Source organism: Papio anubis, chromosome 16 (assembly GCF_008728515.1).
Source record: "Papio anubis isolate 15944 chromosome 16, Panubis1.0, whole genome shotgun sequence".
Classification (NCBI taxonomy): Eukaryota; Metazoa; Chordata; class Mammalia; order Primates; family Cercopithecidae; genus Papio; species Papio anubis.
In genome coordinates, this window is record NC_044991.1 from 26770431 (window position 1) to 26786543 (window position 16113).

General features: G+C 44.3%; 1 protein-coding gene across 1 annotated transcript; it reads right to left on the reverse strand.

Moving 5' to 3' along the window:
* Window positions 1–3623: 3623 nt before the first annotated feature.
* Window positions 3624–15494, reverse strand: LOC103888265. The gene is made up of 7 exons (XM_031656016.1): window positions 15281–15494; window positions 14638–14814; window positions 10366–10452; window positions 7292–7353; window positions 6793–6826; window positions 4087–4220; window positions 3624–3806 (listed from the first exon to the last, which is right to left on the reverse strand). Exons 2-7 carry the CDS (start codon window positions 14696–14698, stop codon window positions 3633–3635), a joined length of 552 nt encoding a protein of 183 aa, XP_031511876.1. The 5' UTR covers window positions 14699–14814; window positions 15281–15494; the 3' UTR covers window positions 3624–3632.
* Between the last annotated feature and the right edge of the window lie 619 nt (window positions 15495–16113).

Consider the following 16113-nt stretch of genomic DNA (forward strand, 5'->3'; position numbering starts at 1 on the left):
CATGAGCAGTAGAGAGTAGATATCCAATGATAGAAAAAATAGTCAATGATTTATCATTTCCATTTATCATCAATTAAGAAACCGTATGCTGAAGGTCATGTACTCCTATGGGACTGCTGCATCCTCAGCCTCCTGAATTTCAGCGCAGCACCTTCCTCCCCAGCACAGCAACAGGTCAGCCCTGACCATTCCTCTCTTACTGCCTTTGTGCAAACCAGGACCAGGACCAGGACCAGGTGAGGCCTTGGGATTGTCCCTCCCCAACAATCTACAAAACAATCCTTGACGTCACCAACAAAGCACAGCCTTATGAATTGGTGGTCAGTCCCTCCGAACACCTCTATCACTGTAAAGCTGGCAGCGCCCCTCCACGGTTGGCCTTCCCAGGCACTGCACCTCTAGGTGATGGAGCATGTCCTTACCCTGAGGCCTGGGTGCTCAGTCTATCCTGTCCAATGAGCGAGCTGTGGAGAAGAGGGGATTCCAGGTTAAGGGGAGACTAGCAGGGCTCCTGCTTTTATGCTGCCCTGTTGGGAAGGCTGTTAAAGAAACAGAAAGTGCTAGGCAGTGAAGATAGAACATGTTTTCATTACTTAAACCAATACATTCCACAGATTGGAATAGTAAGAAATGCTACATCCAAGGCAACTGAATCCAACAACATATCAAAAAGATAATCCACCATGATCAAATGGGTTTCATACCAGGGATGCAGGGATGGTTTAACATACGCAAGTCAATAAATGTGATACATCACATAAATAAAATTAAAAACAAAAATCATATGATAATCTGAATCGATGCAGAAAAAGCATTTGACAAAAGCCACATTTCTTCATGATTAAAACCCTTCAGCAAAATCAGCATAGAAGGGACATACCTTAAGGTAATAAAAGGCATCTATGACAAACCCACAGCCAACATTATCCCGAACCGGGGCAAGTTGAAAGCTTCCGCGGGAGGACTGAACAAGACAAAGATGCCACGGTTCACCACTTCACTCAACACAGTGCTGTTCACTACAGCATTGGTCATAAGAGCAAGACTCAAACAGAACAAATGGATACCCAGAGGGCGTGTGCTTAAGTAATTTGGGAATAGTCATAGGGTGCAGTACTTTATAGCTCCTTGAAACAAATGGATTTACAGTTGAAATGTGGAAATTATTAACTAAGGTGCATTGCCTTAAAGGCATATGCAAGAGGTGCAGAGACTTTAGAGAACACGATCACGAACGAAGCATGCTAGGGTACATGTTTCTATTTCGCGATTGTAGGGATGATATGTGAACAAAAAAATGTTGACTTGGTGTTTGGAAGTTCAGAGTGGAAGGGAAACTTCCTTGCTAACCTTTTATGATATTTAGAGTAATTTCTAACCATGAATACGTAATACATTTAGAAACCTTAGCTAATAGGAAAAGCCTCTGTTCCTGGCCTCCTGCTGGCACACGTCAGGTGAACATGGGGCTGTCATGCTAATGTGTGCAAACTCAGAAAACCCAAGAGTGGGAGTCTGCGTTTTTCATCATACAAATAATTGTTAATAGAAATAGTATAATGGTTATTGCTCATGGATACTGGCATATTCTATTAGATACATACCCTGGACATTTGAACTATATTTATACATGGACATTGAAATATATGGATGAAATATTGTGGCTTATATGGGCAATGGCTTTATTGGCATTTTACAAACTGATCCTCATTCCTCATGGCATGGGTCCGTGTGACATTAAGTAGCCTGTTATGTTTGGGAAAGGCAGTGATGACCACAAGAATGACTTCGACTACTAAAGTATCATGGAGATTTCAACAATGTTTTGTTTAATATTTAAACATTTCACTGTGCTTCCAAGGTTTTTTCTCACCCTAATAGCTGTCACCCATATCATGAGGGTCCCATTAATACAGATACCTCCGAATGCACCACTCTTCCATTATATCCAGCCAATTGCTGGTTACCTTGGGCCTACAACTGGAGTGGCAGGGCCTGCTTGCCACCTCCTCACCCAGTAAGAGTCAATGAGCAGTTAAGGGACACTGAAAACCATTTATCCCAAGGGAGTGAGAAATAAGCTGCTTTCTAACAGGGTACAAATGCATCTTTTCCAACTTATTTATATGACTCAAGGTCCATCTCAATTCCAGATGCAAATTCTCACAAAGGTGTATAATCCTGATTCTCACAAAGGTGTGTAATGTCATCCATGGCCCAGTGCAGAGGAACACAGGTGTTGCCGGGCTAGACTGCCAGGGTCCGATCCCGCCTCCGTCACTCACCCTGGGAGCTCCCTTAAGCCGAGTCAACAGCAAGATGGAAATGTGGAGTGCTTTTTAAAGTCCTAAAAAGTTCAGAGGATAACGGGAATTTCTCCTGCACCCTGGGCACACGCCAGAGAACTGTGTCTCCAGGTTCAAGTAAGTGCCTGTGAGGAGCAGTCCTCAGATTCCTCGCTCCGCCACAGGTGCCACTTACGTAACCCCACACCTCTTTCTGCACAATCCTGCCAGTGCTGACCAGTCCAACCCAAAGGCTGCATACGGCAGAGGCAGAGGCAGAAAGAAAAGGCCAGGTGTTCTGGGAAAGATCACCTTTAAATCACACAGCACCCTCCCAACCCACAGAGACAGTTCTTACATTATGGCAAGAAACCTGGAAAAACACCAAACTAATTTGACACATATTTCCTTTCCTTTTTGATTTCATGCTCCCTCCTCAACCTCCCAAGCAGCATGGATACCCCTCGGCCCCTGGAACTCTCTCCCATTGATCTTACATGGGAAAGTAGTTACCTACCCAAACTGCCGTCAGATATGTTTCCACAATCAAATCTTTAGGAAACACAAACACCAGAATAAGTCATTAGAGAGAGGCCCACCTAATTCTCCTAATTTCAGCTGAAGCCCCGGGTAAGCTACACAGGATCCCTGGTGTTTCCTCTGGTTCACAGACATCCCTCCAGCCTTCTCTGGACATTGTTTTATACTTGCAAAATCATCTGCTCTCACCAGATCCCAAATCCTCCTTCCCAAAAGGAGCCCAGAATCAGGTTTCTATACTCCTATAGACAGCTGCTTCCTCAGGAAGTGATATTGTGTACATACCGCTTCCAATATAAATGGCTCCTGCAATTAAAGAAAAGAAAACATTAGGAGGGTGAAATGATGGCATGCACGCCAATAATAATCTGATATTCTCTCTCAACAACTTGGGAAAATTAGAAAGGGTATAGTGATTGAGTCAAAGGTCAAAGTCCCCCAAAATTAGCACAGAGGACACCTATGGAAAAGACAAGACCTTTTCCCACAGAATTTACCTTTAAAGTATATTTAAATGGGTAGTCAATAACTCTTAATCCACGGGGAAACTGCTGTGGAGGGAAACACTCTGCATTGCAGTGGATCGTGGATGCCGCCATCTACCACGCCTGCAGTCTGCATGGGTTGGTGAGAGAGGTTGCCAATCAATAGCACCACACCAAGGGCATTGCAGATGTCATAAATAATGCACATTGGCAGATGTTCATGTCTACATCTGATTGGAAAGAAGTCAGGAAAGTAACATTTCGGTTCAAGACAAAGAAAAGTGTCTTACCTTGGCAGCTGCCTTCTTCACAGGTGTGCTGTCTAGCCCTCATTAGTTATGTTGTAAACAATGTCCTCATTAGAAATGTTTCCTGCAGTGTCCTCCTTACACATGTGTTCAGCATTCTCACTCGCGATGTCACTTATAGCAGCCTCATTACAGATGTCTCCAGCGTCATTCAAGATGTCAGGTACAGGCCGGGCGCCGTGGCTCGCCTGTAATCCCAGCACTTTGGGAGGCCGAGACGGGCGGATCAAGGTCAGGAGATCGAGACCATCCTGGCTAACATGGTGAAACCCCGCCCTACTAAAAATGGCAAAACTAGCTGCCAGGTGGCGGAGCTTCTGTAGTCCCAGCTACTCTCGGGAGGCTGGAGGCAGGAGAATGGCGTGAACCCGAGGCAGAGCTGCAGCATGCCGAGATCCCGCCACTGTACTCCAGCCTGGGCGACAGATGGTGACTCCGTCTCAGAAAAAAAAAAAAAAAAAAAAAAAAAAAGATGTCAGGTACAGCAGCCTCATTAGAGATGTCCACAGTGTCCTCATTACAGATGTCTACGGCGTCCTCATCGCAGATGTCATATACAGTGTCTTCGTCAGAGATGTCCTGTATAGGGTCCCCACAGGGGGCTAGGAGAACACAGGGTAAAGGTCAGTGCCCTGGTGGTGGAGACTGTGAATCACCCAGGGAGCTTGCTTGGTGTGGTGCATGGAGGTGGCTGATCACAGCATGGGCCGAGCTGATGCTGGGCCATCCTCCCGGGTGGATCTGCGCTAGGGAAGCTAAGGGACATGACTCAGAACGCTTTCTGCAGTGGGAATCAGCTTCCACGTTCAGATATGCTTTATCCAGTGAAGTGGGGAAATATAAAAAAATAGAAATTCACAAATTCCTGAAAAGCCCTCCATGAGTGCAAGTGTGATTTTTTTTGTTAACCACTTTACATTCATCATGTATTCACACAAACAAAATATTCTTACAAGAAATCAGAAATCTTAATTTTTGTCAGTTATGTTAAATCTAAGTTAGCTATCAACATAAAGATTCTATCTCATTTACTCTGTGGTCTCCAGAAAATCTAACACATAGTAAGTAGACCAAAATGTTTATTAAATGAAAACACAGAGCAGGGGCAGGGGGGGCTAGTAGGCAGACCGGGTTGCACCTGATTACCTGGATGATAATAAACAGCACAAAACCTCGGTCAGATTAATATTGAAACTGCCTTTTGCTTCCGCTCTTTTCCCTTGCAGAAGAAGGATGACCAATAAGATGAACAGGAAAGAAATGAGAAACAGTAGGCCGGGCGCGGTGGCTCACGCCTGTAATTCCAGCACTTTGGGAGGCCGAGGCGGGCGGATCACAAGGTCAAGAGATCGACCACGGTGAAACCCCGCTCTACTAAAATACAAAATTAGCCGGGCGCGGGTGGCGGGCTCTCGTAGTCCCAGCTACTCCGGAGGCTGAGGCAGGAGAATGCATGGAACCCAGAGGCATGGAGCTTGCAGTGAGCCAGACGCGACCACTGCACTCCAGCTGGGACAGGAGCCAGATCCTGCCCTAAAAACAAAACAAAGAAATGAGAAACAGAGGTCTTTTGTTTAGAGCCAAAGGCCACCTCTGCACAGTTTAGCTCATGCGCCCGAACCCTGCTGTATCTAAGTGGGACAAGAGTTCTTTCATGTCGCTCACCCACAGTGAAGTCCAGCCACTGCTGCATCGTCTTCTTTACAACTTGCAAGACATGCTGCTTCTGCATTTGCCTGTCGTATGAGATTTACACTCTTGTTTTAAAGCCATTGCTTTGTTTCTGTTGGGCTGGTGGCCATACACGGCACTAGCCAGTCAATAGTGAGATGGCTTCTCGCTGGAGGAGGCTTGGCTTGAGGCTGAGGGTCTTTAACCCCATGGCACAAGAGAGTTGCCACTTTAGGGACGGAAGCTGTATTAATGTCCAACTTACTGTACAGAGTTCCTATCTGTCCTCACCATTTTCAGCTGGCAGGATTTGAGCATTTTAGGGCTTGGGAAGATAATGTTACTAAATCTACTAAAATACATCACCCTTCCTTATAGGCTTTGGCCAGTTGCTGAGCAAATTAACTTCACAACTGAAGTGGGCCGCACTGGCCTGCATGGTCCCCCGCTTCTCTTAGAATTTGTGAGTGTGGGGCCTACTGGAGGGTGGGAGGTGGGAGGAGGGGGAGGATCAGGACAAATAGCTGATATTAGGCTTAATATATGGGTGATGAAATAATCTGTACAACAAACTCTTGACACATGTTTATGTATGTAGCAAACCTGAACATCCTGCACATGTACCCCTGAACTTTAAATAAAAGTTAAAAAAAAGAAAAAGTCTGTGAGCTGACCCAAACACCCGGGGATCTTTGTGCTTTTGACACACTGATGACTACACCAGCCCGTGGGGAGATGTGCCTATAACTGCCCTGGGTCGTGTGATCATGTAGGCCACTTTATGGTGATGGGCAGTGTCTGGGACCTCTTAGGCTCTGTGCTTTAGGGTTTATACACGAATGCTGGACTCCCTGCATGGTGGCGAACACCCCATGACTAAGTGCATGTCAGCGTCAGCACTGGCCCACACTCCTGGGTTCGTGTTTTCACTTTTTCATTCAGGAACTCGGGAGCTGGGGCCACCCCCTTGGCCCTTCAGGTTCTCCACCTGAGCAGTGGGGATTAGAAGCCAGACCCAGGGATGGCTCTGGTGAGGATGAAGGAGTCACTGTACAGAGAGAGTAGAGGGGGGTGGATTTTATTGTTGGAAGTGGACACTGGTGATTGAGTTGTATAAATGGGAAATCTCTCCTGAGAAAACAGCCTCACCTGTACAAAAACACACCCACACACCCACACACCCACACACACACACACACACACTCACACACACACTCACACACACACACACACACACCCCACATGATGCAGCCTCACACAAGACACCACCAATCCTCAAGCACCCAACTCAGTACCACCCAAAAGGGAGCACAGCTGCTTCCTCAAAAATTGGCCATAATTTTTTCCCTGGGGAACTCGGGTTTTTTTACAAACACTTCCACTATGCTTATTCCTATCACAGTCCCACGCTCAGGGTGGCTCTTCACATTGAAACCTGCAAGGATGCCACACCTTTCTTTGCATTCAGATTGCTTTCTTTGCAAGTAATTCCAGAATACTTACTAGAGTCAAACCTCAGAGGGACCACCTGCACCACCTGCAATACAGAAACAAAGCTTTATGAGGGGTACGTCGTGTTGTGGATTGTTTGCACAAGGCTCTGTTTCTCTCAGTGAATACTGAAAACAAGGTCAGAAAGTGTGGTCAACTTCAAGGCCCCCCTAACAAGGGTAGGATACACACTAGAAAAGATATCAGCTTCTGGATGTTGGATCTCTCAGGTCCACGTAGGTTGGCAAGTGCAAAATACTGAATCCAAGGAGAAGACGTTGCTTCCAAGGACAAGGGCCCCAAGGATACAGTGTACAACCTGCAGCTGTCATAGGTATATGCCATTTTGGATTACATATCAGTTGCTAAGAGTCACTTCTTCCACCCCCTCAGAAAACTGCATTTAATAACTGTAATGTACACTGTCATTTTTTCACACGTAAAGTCAATTGAAAAAGAAAGACGCCAAGAAAGAAACATTTCTGTTTCAGGGAAAGCAACGCAACCTTACCCTCGCGTCGACCAGCCTCTCTCCATCTCCTCTGTCCTTGTGAGTTGGAGACTCCTCAAAGGCTAGAAGGACACAGAGCAACCGTTAGTCATAGATGCTTTTGTTCATGAGTTATTCAGGGAGCTCTGCTTAATGTGGACAACAGGACAGTGTGTGCAGATGTGTTTCATTAAAAGCACAGCTTGAGCTGCTGCTAGAAAATCTTCCCTCATGGAAAGACAGGCAAGAACAAGGAACTGAGGAGTGAGAAACAGAGTCCCTGGCATTTTGCTGATGGCAACTTAAGGCAACAGGAATGAGTCAGTCTACAAATGGTACTGAAGCACATGCTATAATCGGATGAGAGTCCCACTGCTCACACCGTGAGGTTTGAAACCCAGCTAAATGGTTTTCTAAACCCTGTAAAACAATATTAGCTTGTAGGATTGATGTCTCCCTTTGTGTAGAACTTTAGATTCACAAACTTCATCAATTTGTATGAAATCCTCAGCAATTGACCCCAAACAGATAAGACTGAAGCAATATTTTAGGAATAGTTGAAAGTATTATCACCACAAAACATAGGCGTGATCAAATGGTGCAAGTTACACGTAAGGCACGATGACAAATAAAGCAGCAAAGGACTGTTCACATGAGGGTCTCAGGCTGCACAGACACCCACACCGGCTGAGGGGTCCTGGTTTTCATAAAGGGTGTGGCTCAGCCAGGCCACCAACAAGCAGTTAACAAACAGTAGTAACACGACACTTTCCAAAGACCTTACTTGAGTAACATGGTGATCCTTACAAATTTCCAATCATGATGGTCGCACAGTTCCTCCTCCTTTAGGACACAGAGCCTGCCTGTGGTCACAGGGGGTTAGGTGCAGACTCTGAAGATGCACTTCGGTCAGAGACTCTGCTGATCTCTGTCTACTGAGGGCCTCTGTCCTGTCTGCTGACCACACGCCAGAGGTGCAGGCTGCACTGGGGAGTAAGAATGTCACCTCTCAATGTTAGGAAAACTCCCTGCCAGAACTGAGAATGGCCCTTTCTAAGCAGAAAGCAAACTCAGACTAAACGAAGAGGCCGACCACATCAGGCTGCCAGATTGCCGAACATTCACTCAGGGAGAGCCCACATCCTGGGCCATCTTGGATGGTGGCAACATGAGATAGATCACCGCTTTTGCAACACATACCTGACAACAAAAAATCAACAGATGTAAAAGAGCCAGAAAAATCCCCAAATATTTGCAAATTAGCAATGCATTTTTAAATAACTCATGGATTAAAGTTTCAATAGAAAATTAAAAATACCTTTAACTACATTAAATGAAAATGTGACTTGACGAGATTTCTGGATGTAACAAAAGCAGTCCACAGAGGGGAATTCATAGCATTGGATGCAATATATTAAAAATCACAAGATCTAAAATCAGTAATATCATGTTTCAATTAGGAAACTGTAGAAAATAAAGGAATGCAATGTAAAGCAAGTAGAAGTAATAACATCACAGAAGTCAATAAAATTAAAACGCTGAAATCATCAGAAAATCATTAAAACCAAAAACTGGTTATTTGAGATGCTAATTACAATGAATGAACTTCTACGCAGGCTAACCAAGAAAAAGAAGATAACACAAATGACCAATTTCAGAAATAATACAGGAGCCATCTCGACTGAACTGTTGGGCAGTAAAAGGATAATCAAGGAATATTATGAACAATTCTATGACCACAGTTCAATAACCTCAGTGAAATGTATCAAGTCCTTGAAAGACACTCTTCCCAAGGTCACACCAGAATCCTAGATAATTTGAATAAACTTATGTCTATTAAATAGGTTGAATTCACATTAAGAGCATTCCAAAAAAGAAAGCACCAAACCCAGATGGTTTCTGTCATGAAATCTACCAAATTCTTCAAGAGGTGAATAAAAAGACAAAAATCTATTTAATGCAATATTATTTGGTGATTTAATGTGCATTTTATGCCATTAAGGTATAAAAAAGACATGAAGGAAACTTAAATATACATCAATTTAGTGAAATAAATTCATCTGAAAAAGCTACATAATATATGATTCCAACTATATGACGTTCTGGAATAGGCAAAACTGAAGCGATAGTAAAAATATTAATAGTTGCCAAGGTTTCTGGAGAAAGAGGACAGAGATTAATGAGTGAGAAGAGGGGATTTTTAGGGAGGTGAGCATATTCTTTATGAGAACATAATGGTGAACATAAAGTTATAAATATTTCAAACGTCATATAAATGTGGAACAGAATGAACATTGTGCAAATGATAGACTTCAGATAACAATGTGTCAATATTTTCTCATGATTTTAGCAAAGGTACCACAGTAATGTAAGATGTTAATAATAGGTGAAATTAGGAAGTGAGGGTGAGGAGACAGAATAATGTGGGAACTTTGTGTATTATATGCTCAATTTTTTTTTTTTGAGATGGAGTTTCACTCTTGTTGCCCAGCGTGGAATGCAATGGCATGATCTTGGCTCGCTGCAACCTCCACCTCCCGGGTTCAAGTGATTCTCCTGCTTCAGCCTCCTGAGTAGCTGAGATTACAGGCACCTGTAATCTCACCTGGCTAATTTTTCTGTATTTTTAGTAGAGATGGGTTTTCACCATATTGGCCAGGCTGGTCTCCAACTCCCAACCTCAATTGAGCCGCCTGCCTTGGCCTCCTAAAGTGCTGGGATTATAAGCATGAGCCACCACGCCTGGCCATATGCTCAATTTTTATGTCAATTAATTTATACTTACTTTATATTAATTTTAAAATAATAATATCACACCACTCTTTCAGGGAGATCTATGCTAATGTTTAACAACCAGGTAAGTTCTAGACATTAGCTGGAAACATTGTCTATCATTAAACATGAACCAAAATTGACTTTTAAGTGGCTATTTACTTTGTGGTTGTCGTAATATTTGCTGACTCCGCAAATTAGAATCCTGACACATTAAAAAATGTGGCTTAGTCTCTTCATAGTTTCCTCTTACATATGGGACACTGAATACTCCCCACAATTGTGATTCTAGAATCAACTTATTTAATGAATTTCCACAGTACCTTCTACTGGGTATATTCCCTTCTTTCCCCAGGAGCTACGAGGTCTCTGACCCTGAGAGGTGGACACGGCGTATCTTCTTGAAATACCTATCAGAGAAGATGCGGGTTAATGCATTTACAATAGAGAGGACTGTTGACATCTTGCTGACAGAAGACCAGAGGGAAAATAGTAATAATCTAAGTTTAAACTTATGATCCTGTCCTTTACAGGCTTCCAAGCAGAGCCCGCTGAATCAAAGTTGGGTTTCAGGAAGATCACGGAGTTCAGTGAGCACCCAACGCCTCTATCAGACAGACCATGGGCAGTGCCTTCACGGAGAGGAGACAGCAGGATGACCATGCAGTGCAGGGCTGGTGCAGAGTGCGGGCTCGGATTCAAATTCCACCAAGCATGTGACCTTGGCAAGCTCTCCATGTCGCCTCTGCCCTCAGTCCTTTGCACTGTCATAATGAAATTCTTATAATACTTTTCAGGCCCCACTCTTGCAATATCATCAAGGTATAGGGCTAAAAAAATCACTACAACATAGGAAAACCTTTTAAGAGAGGACTGGCACTTCAGCAGTGTTCTCTAAGTGTTTACGCTACGCTTGCAGGAGGAAATAAGCTGACACTCCTTGAAGTGGGCTGAATATGGAGAAGGTGCTGGATGGCTCCGGGCAGGGCGATGGCTTGCTTGGCTTTTCTGTGGGCCTGATGCCTTATGGCTTAACTATGGAGAACATCGGTTCTGCCGGACGGCAGAGGAGGGCTGTGGCTGAGATTTACACTTGAGAGAGTGCTTGGCATTCAGCGATGGTGATGAGCAGAACCCCAACCCCAGTGAGGAAGGATCTGAGATGGGAAATGTACGGTTCCCTAGGAGACAGAGATTCCTGAACAACTGGACACCTCTGCATCACACCCTTCTGCAGCTAGAGACCCAAGAGACCCCTCACTGTCTTTCTCCAGTCCCTAGCCCGAGGTGTGTGGGTGGACAAAGGTGATGCTCTGAGGAGATGCCTGAGACAAAGACAGTGGTCCTCAATGATAAGTCAGCCCTCTTCCTCTATCTTTCAAAGATCCTTGACCCCCTCTCCACTAATATGACAGTTTATTTAAAGGCTGTTATCTTTGTGGCTCTCTCCTCCTCTCCCTTCACCCTGCCAGTTGCCTCTCAGTGACTGTCTCCCTCCAGTGACTACACTGAGGACTAGGTCTCCCTTGCCTCCCCTGGGCTGCTCAGACCTTCTGACACTGCAAAATGCTTGTCAAAGATGGGTGTGCAAAGAGTACCCCTTCAATCGAATCAAACCCGAATATGCAAGCTACTGTGAATTAACTGGAAAAGTGGCCATGTGGCTGGTGCTGCAAGGGCTTAATGAATTAAGTCTGCCACCTCCACTGCCTCCTTGACTATTGATCAGAGCCGGTACAATAGTCGGGCCTGACTGCAAGTAGGTGGCTGGCCAGCTCTGGTGTACCTCTCTGCTCATCTTTTCCACAGCCAAATTCAGTTTCTAATTTACACACCCACATCCATCCCTATAGGACCCCTGTTGTGACAGGGGACAGAGTCCTGTCTCTTCTTAGGGAGACCTCCACACAGTGACCCTCTCTGATGTTCGCCCCAAGCTCTGTTTTCCTCTGTCACCAAATGTCCCTTCCATTAACCCAAAGGCCCTGTCTCTTCTCCCAATCCTTTAACAGCGATCTCAGAAAGCTACTGATTCTCTCCCCATGAACCCCAGCGAAAACCCCCATAAAATCTCGTTTTTCTTCCTTTCTGAAAACAAGTCTGATGCTAGATTGCTAATGTTTGCTTTCAGGGTTTGACTTCTACCTTCAGAAAAATGTTTCTGTCCTTCCCCTTTTCTGTAATGTCTGTTATTGCAGGAGTGCAATCAAGATTCTCTGGAAATAATCAGGCAGCAAGGCTGCATTTACTCTGTGTGTTCTCTGGAAGTGTGTTCACAAGATTGGTGCTATGTTTATTCTACTATTTGGTAGAAATAAAAGGAAGCCACGTGGTCCTGATATTGCATTGTGAGTTTTAAAGATTCTTATATTTTAGTTGTCTTTGTCAAAACTCTAGATTTTAAACATGTACATCTTGATGTTTTCTTCTAGATACTATAAACATATGTATTACCCACATTATTTATTTCTCTGCATTCTTCTGTGACCCCCTGGCTTGCTCAGAGACATCCTAAATCCAGAAAATGGAGACCTCATTTTCCTTTCTCAGAGCCTTCTATGTGACTTAAGAGACTACCATGTCCCTGGCTTTAAGATTAACTCCATATCACAGAAAGACAACTTAGATCTTTCTTCCCAGAAGTCCAGTAGTCTTCAGAGGACCCCCCCCCCATTCTTATACAACGAGGTCATCCAGGTCTCAGGCAAAAGCCCCCAGTATTTTGTAAAATTTGAGCTATCACAACTTTACAAGCTTTTATGTTATTACAAAGCTTTGTCCTCTTTTAGTAAGGATTTTAGCAACAGTGACATAGTTAACAAAAAATAGAAGGGGCTGGGCACAGTGGCTCACGCCTGTAATCCCAGCACTTTGGGAGGCCAAGGCGGGCAGATCACAAGGTCAGGAGATCAAGACCATCCTGGCTAACATGTTGAAACCCTGTCTCTGCTAAAAATACAAAAAATTAGCCAGGCGTTGTGGTGGGTGCCTGTAGTCCCAGCTACTGGGGAGGCTGAGGCAGGAGAATGGCATGAATCTGGGAGGGAGAGCTTGCAGTGAGCTGAGAGCACACCACTGCACTCCAGCCTGGGTGACAGAGCGAGACTCAGTGTCAAAAAAAATTTAAAAAAAGAAGGAACTACTGGAAGAAAGCATGGAAAGAACACACGAGGTAAAATTTGACTTAAAATGACCAGTCTCATTCACTAACCTCACCATAGTCTTATGGGTTCAATAGACCTGTCCAATCCTTTGCTCTGTTCCCTCCATCACCTTCCTAATTGTCCTCCACCACTCATGTAATAGAAACATTGCACAGGGGAGCTAATCACCTCTTTTATCCCCCACTTCAGGCTCACGTGTAAGTTTATAGTAAAAGCCTTTTCAAATGACTGCTTTAACTGCTGCTACGGCATGTATCATCAGTTGAATGGAACCTCACATGTGACTTTAACCAAGCCTTTTTTGAGACACAAGATTCAATACGAGGGACAGTATTCTAATGTAGTACATCGTTTATTTTATGTTATGAAGATCATCAGTTATTGAAAATGTGTAAATAATGAAGCCCAGCCTTACTGCTCAATACTGTGTGTGTGAATCCACTGAGCGTGCTGACCCCCATGCCTGCACCCACCTGCTAACACAGGGAGGGTCCATCCAGAAGGAAGGCACAGCTCCAGCACTGACGCTCTCCCACCAGCTTCACAAGAGAGTTGCCACAAGGACGACAGATACCCGGATAACAACCAAGTGATAATTTGAGTACTTAATGGTCATGATCCCTAAAGTGTGTAGCTCAGAGGGCTTGTGGGGAACTGTGGCCAAGACTCTAAAGCATCGCCCCAATTCTTACTGGACTTGAGCCATGTCTTGAGGAGAGACCCAGCTATGACACACAGGCACCATACTGTCCTAATTAATGCCTCCCTTAGTGTTTCAGAACCTGTGATTTGATCAGAAACATGGGCTTTCTATGTCGGTTTCACACTAAGGACTACGTGAAACCTGCAGGGAGATGCCTACATAGCTACCTGGATTCTGAGATCACTGAGGCTCTCTTATGTGAGGGATGGCATTTGAGATCTCTGCAGGCTTGGATAATACCAGGCATAGAGGGTGCTGGAACTCCCTTGCATGGTGAATAGTGATCCTTTCACTGGTTGATAAATAGAGGCTGTAGTTCAGGCCTTCAACACTGGGACCACATGAGTAAACATCCTGGCTCCTCACTGCGTAGCAAGTGAGCCAGGGCACATTTATTTCTGTGGCTTAGTTTCTCCATCTGGCATGGGGGTTCAATAAACAAGCTCACAACATATGTTCATGAGGAGGTTTGAACTAATGTAAGTAAAGTATGTGATCTGATTTGTTAAATTAAGAAAAATGGCACTGATAGTTGTGCTGGGTAAACACATTTTTTTCCTGGGGGAAACACACACAGACACACCTTCACAAGCGAATCATGCAGACTTGCACATAGACCACCCCCACCCCGCTGCATAATACACACCCGCACACACACAACCTAATATGAACACCACCTAATGTGAACACGTTCCCAGGAACTATACATAGATAAAAGAGTTTGTCACCTGGAAAACCAGTTTCTGTTACTACACTCCACATCCTCATTCCCCCCGGGTCTTGGATCATGGAGGCTCTCCAGACAAAAGCCAGCAGTTAGGCTCCACATTTCCTATAGAGTTTTTCTCTAACAGCCAGTGAGTGATTCCAGAATACGTACCATCAAGGGTGCTCAATGAAGACACCTGTAATTAGAGAAGGAAACACTCTGAGAATGAGGCCATGCTATGGATGGTTCGTACAGGTCTTTTTTTTCACTTGGAAACTGAGTAACAAAGGTGGGAAAGGATGTTCAAGTCAAAAGCCTCAACTCTAGAGTAGAGTTCCCTTAAGAAAGCACAGGGGCTTTTCCTGAAGAATGCTTCTGTCTAGATAATTTTTGGGTGGCAATGACAGAATTCTTATCTAAAGTGGAAAACTTGTTCCTGAAGAAAATATCCCTTAACACACCCTGTACTGTCTGACACTGCCAACTGTGGTCGTCCTCTGGAATCAGGAGTCAGCTGGTAAGATACACCTCCTCCATTCCCAAGGAAATATTATCTAACATCTATAATGTACCGGTTAATTTTCCCATAGCTGATATCAACTGAAAAATAAAGGAACCAAGAAAACAACATTTACATCTTAGGCAAAGACAGGCTACTTTACCGTCGAAGTAGAGTAGAGCTCCCTTTTCAAACACTTTTTGGAAGGCTTCTTCGAGTCACCTAGGGGATGTGGAAGGACACAGCTTAGCCGTCAGTTCATTGGTGGTGCTATTCATAAATGACTAAGGGACTAGAACTTAGGGGTGTGCCTGGTTAACAAGCATGGATTGAGCTTCTCCTGGACCATCCTCTTCATGGACCAAGGAAGGCAAAGAAAGAGCAGGAAGGAAATGAGAATGGAGCCCCTGGCTTTCCAGGTAATGGCAAATGAAAGCAACGTGAAATAATCAAACTCCAAACGAACAAATACTAAAATACATGCTAGGATTCAACCACAGTGTCCTGTCACTTCTTCAGACCCTTTAAAAACCCAGCAGGACTGCCACTACCTTCTTGACATCTACCAAGTCTCTTTCAACCTCCACAGACCCACGTACAGTGCTGCTGCTTTTATCATGGAGGGTATAGGGTTCTGCTCTTATGTGTGAATTTTTTTTTTTTTTTTTTTTTTTTTAACAGAGTCTCGCTCTGTCGCCCAGGCTGCCATATGTCTGTGGTGATGGCAGAATGATTCGATGTAGGTAAAGTGTACAGTATAAGTGCTCATGAGGCTTAATTATCAGTGAAATGTCTTGCTTTAAATTTCACAGCTGATAAGCTTAATAAGCTTAATCAGAGGCTTATTCAAGCCCAGGATTCTGAACTCCCAAGTCATTGGTTCTATGAAATACACCTGCTTGGCCTAAAACCAACCACTTTATCATAATTCAGACCCAGTTTTGAAAGAAGCAGGCCGGGCGCGGTGGCTCAAGCCTGTAATCCCAGCACTTTGGG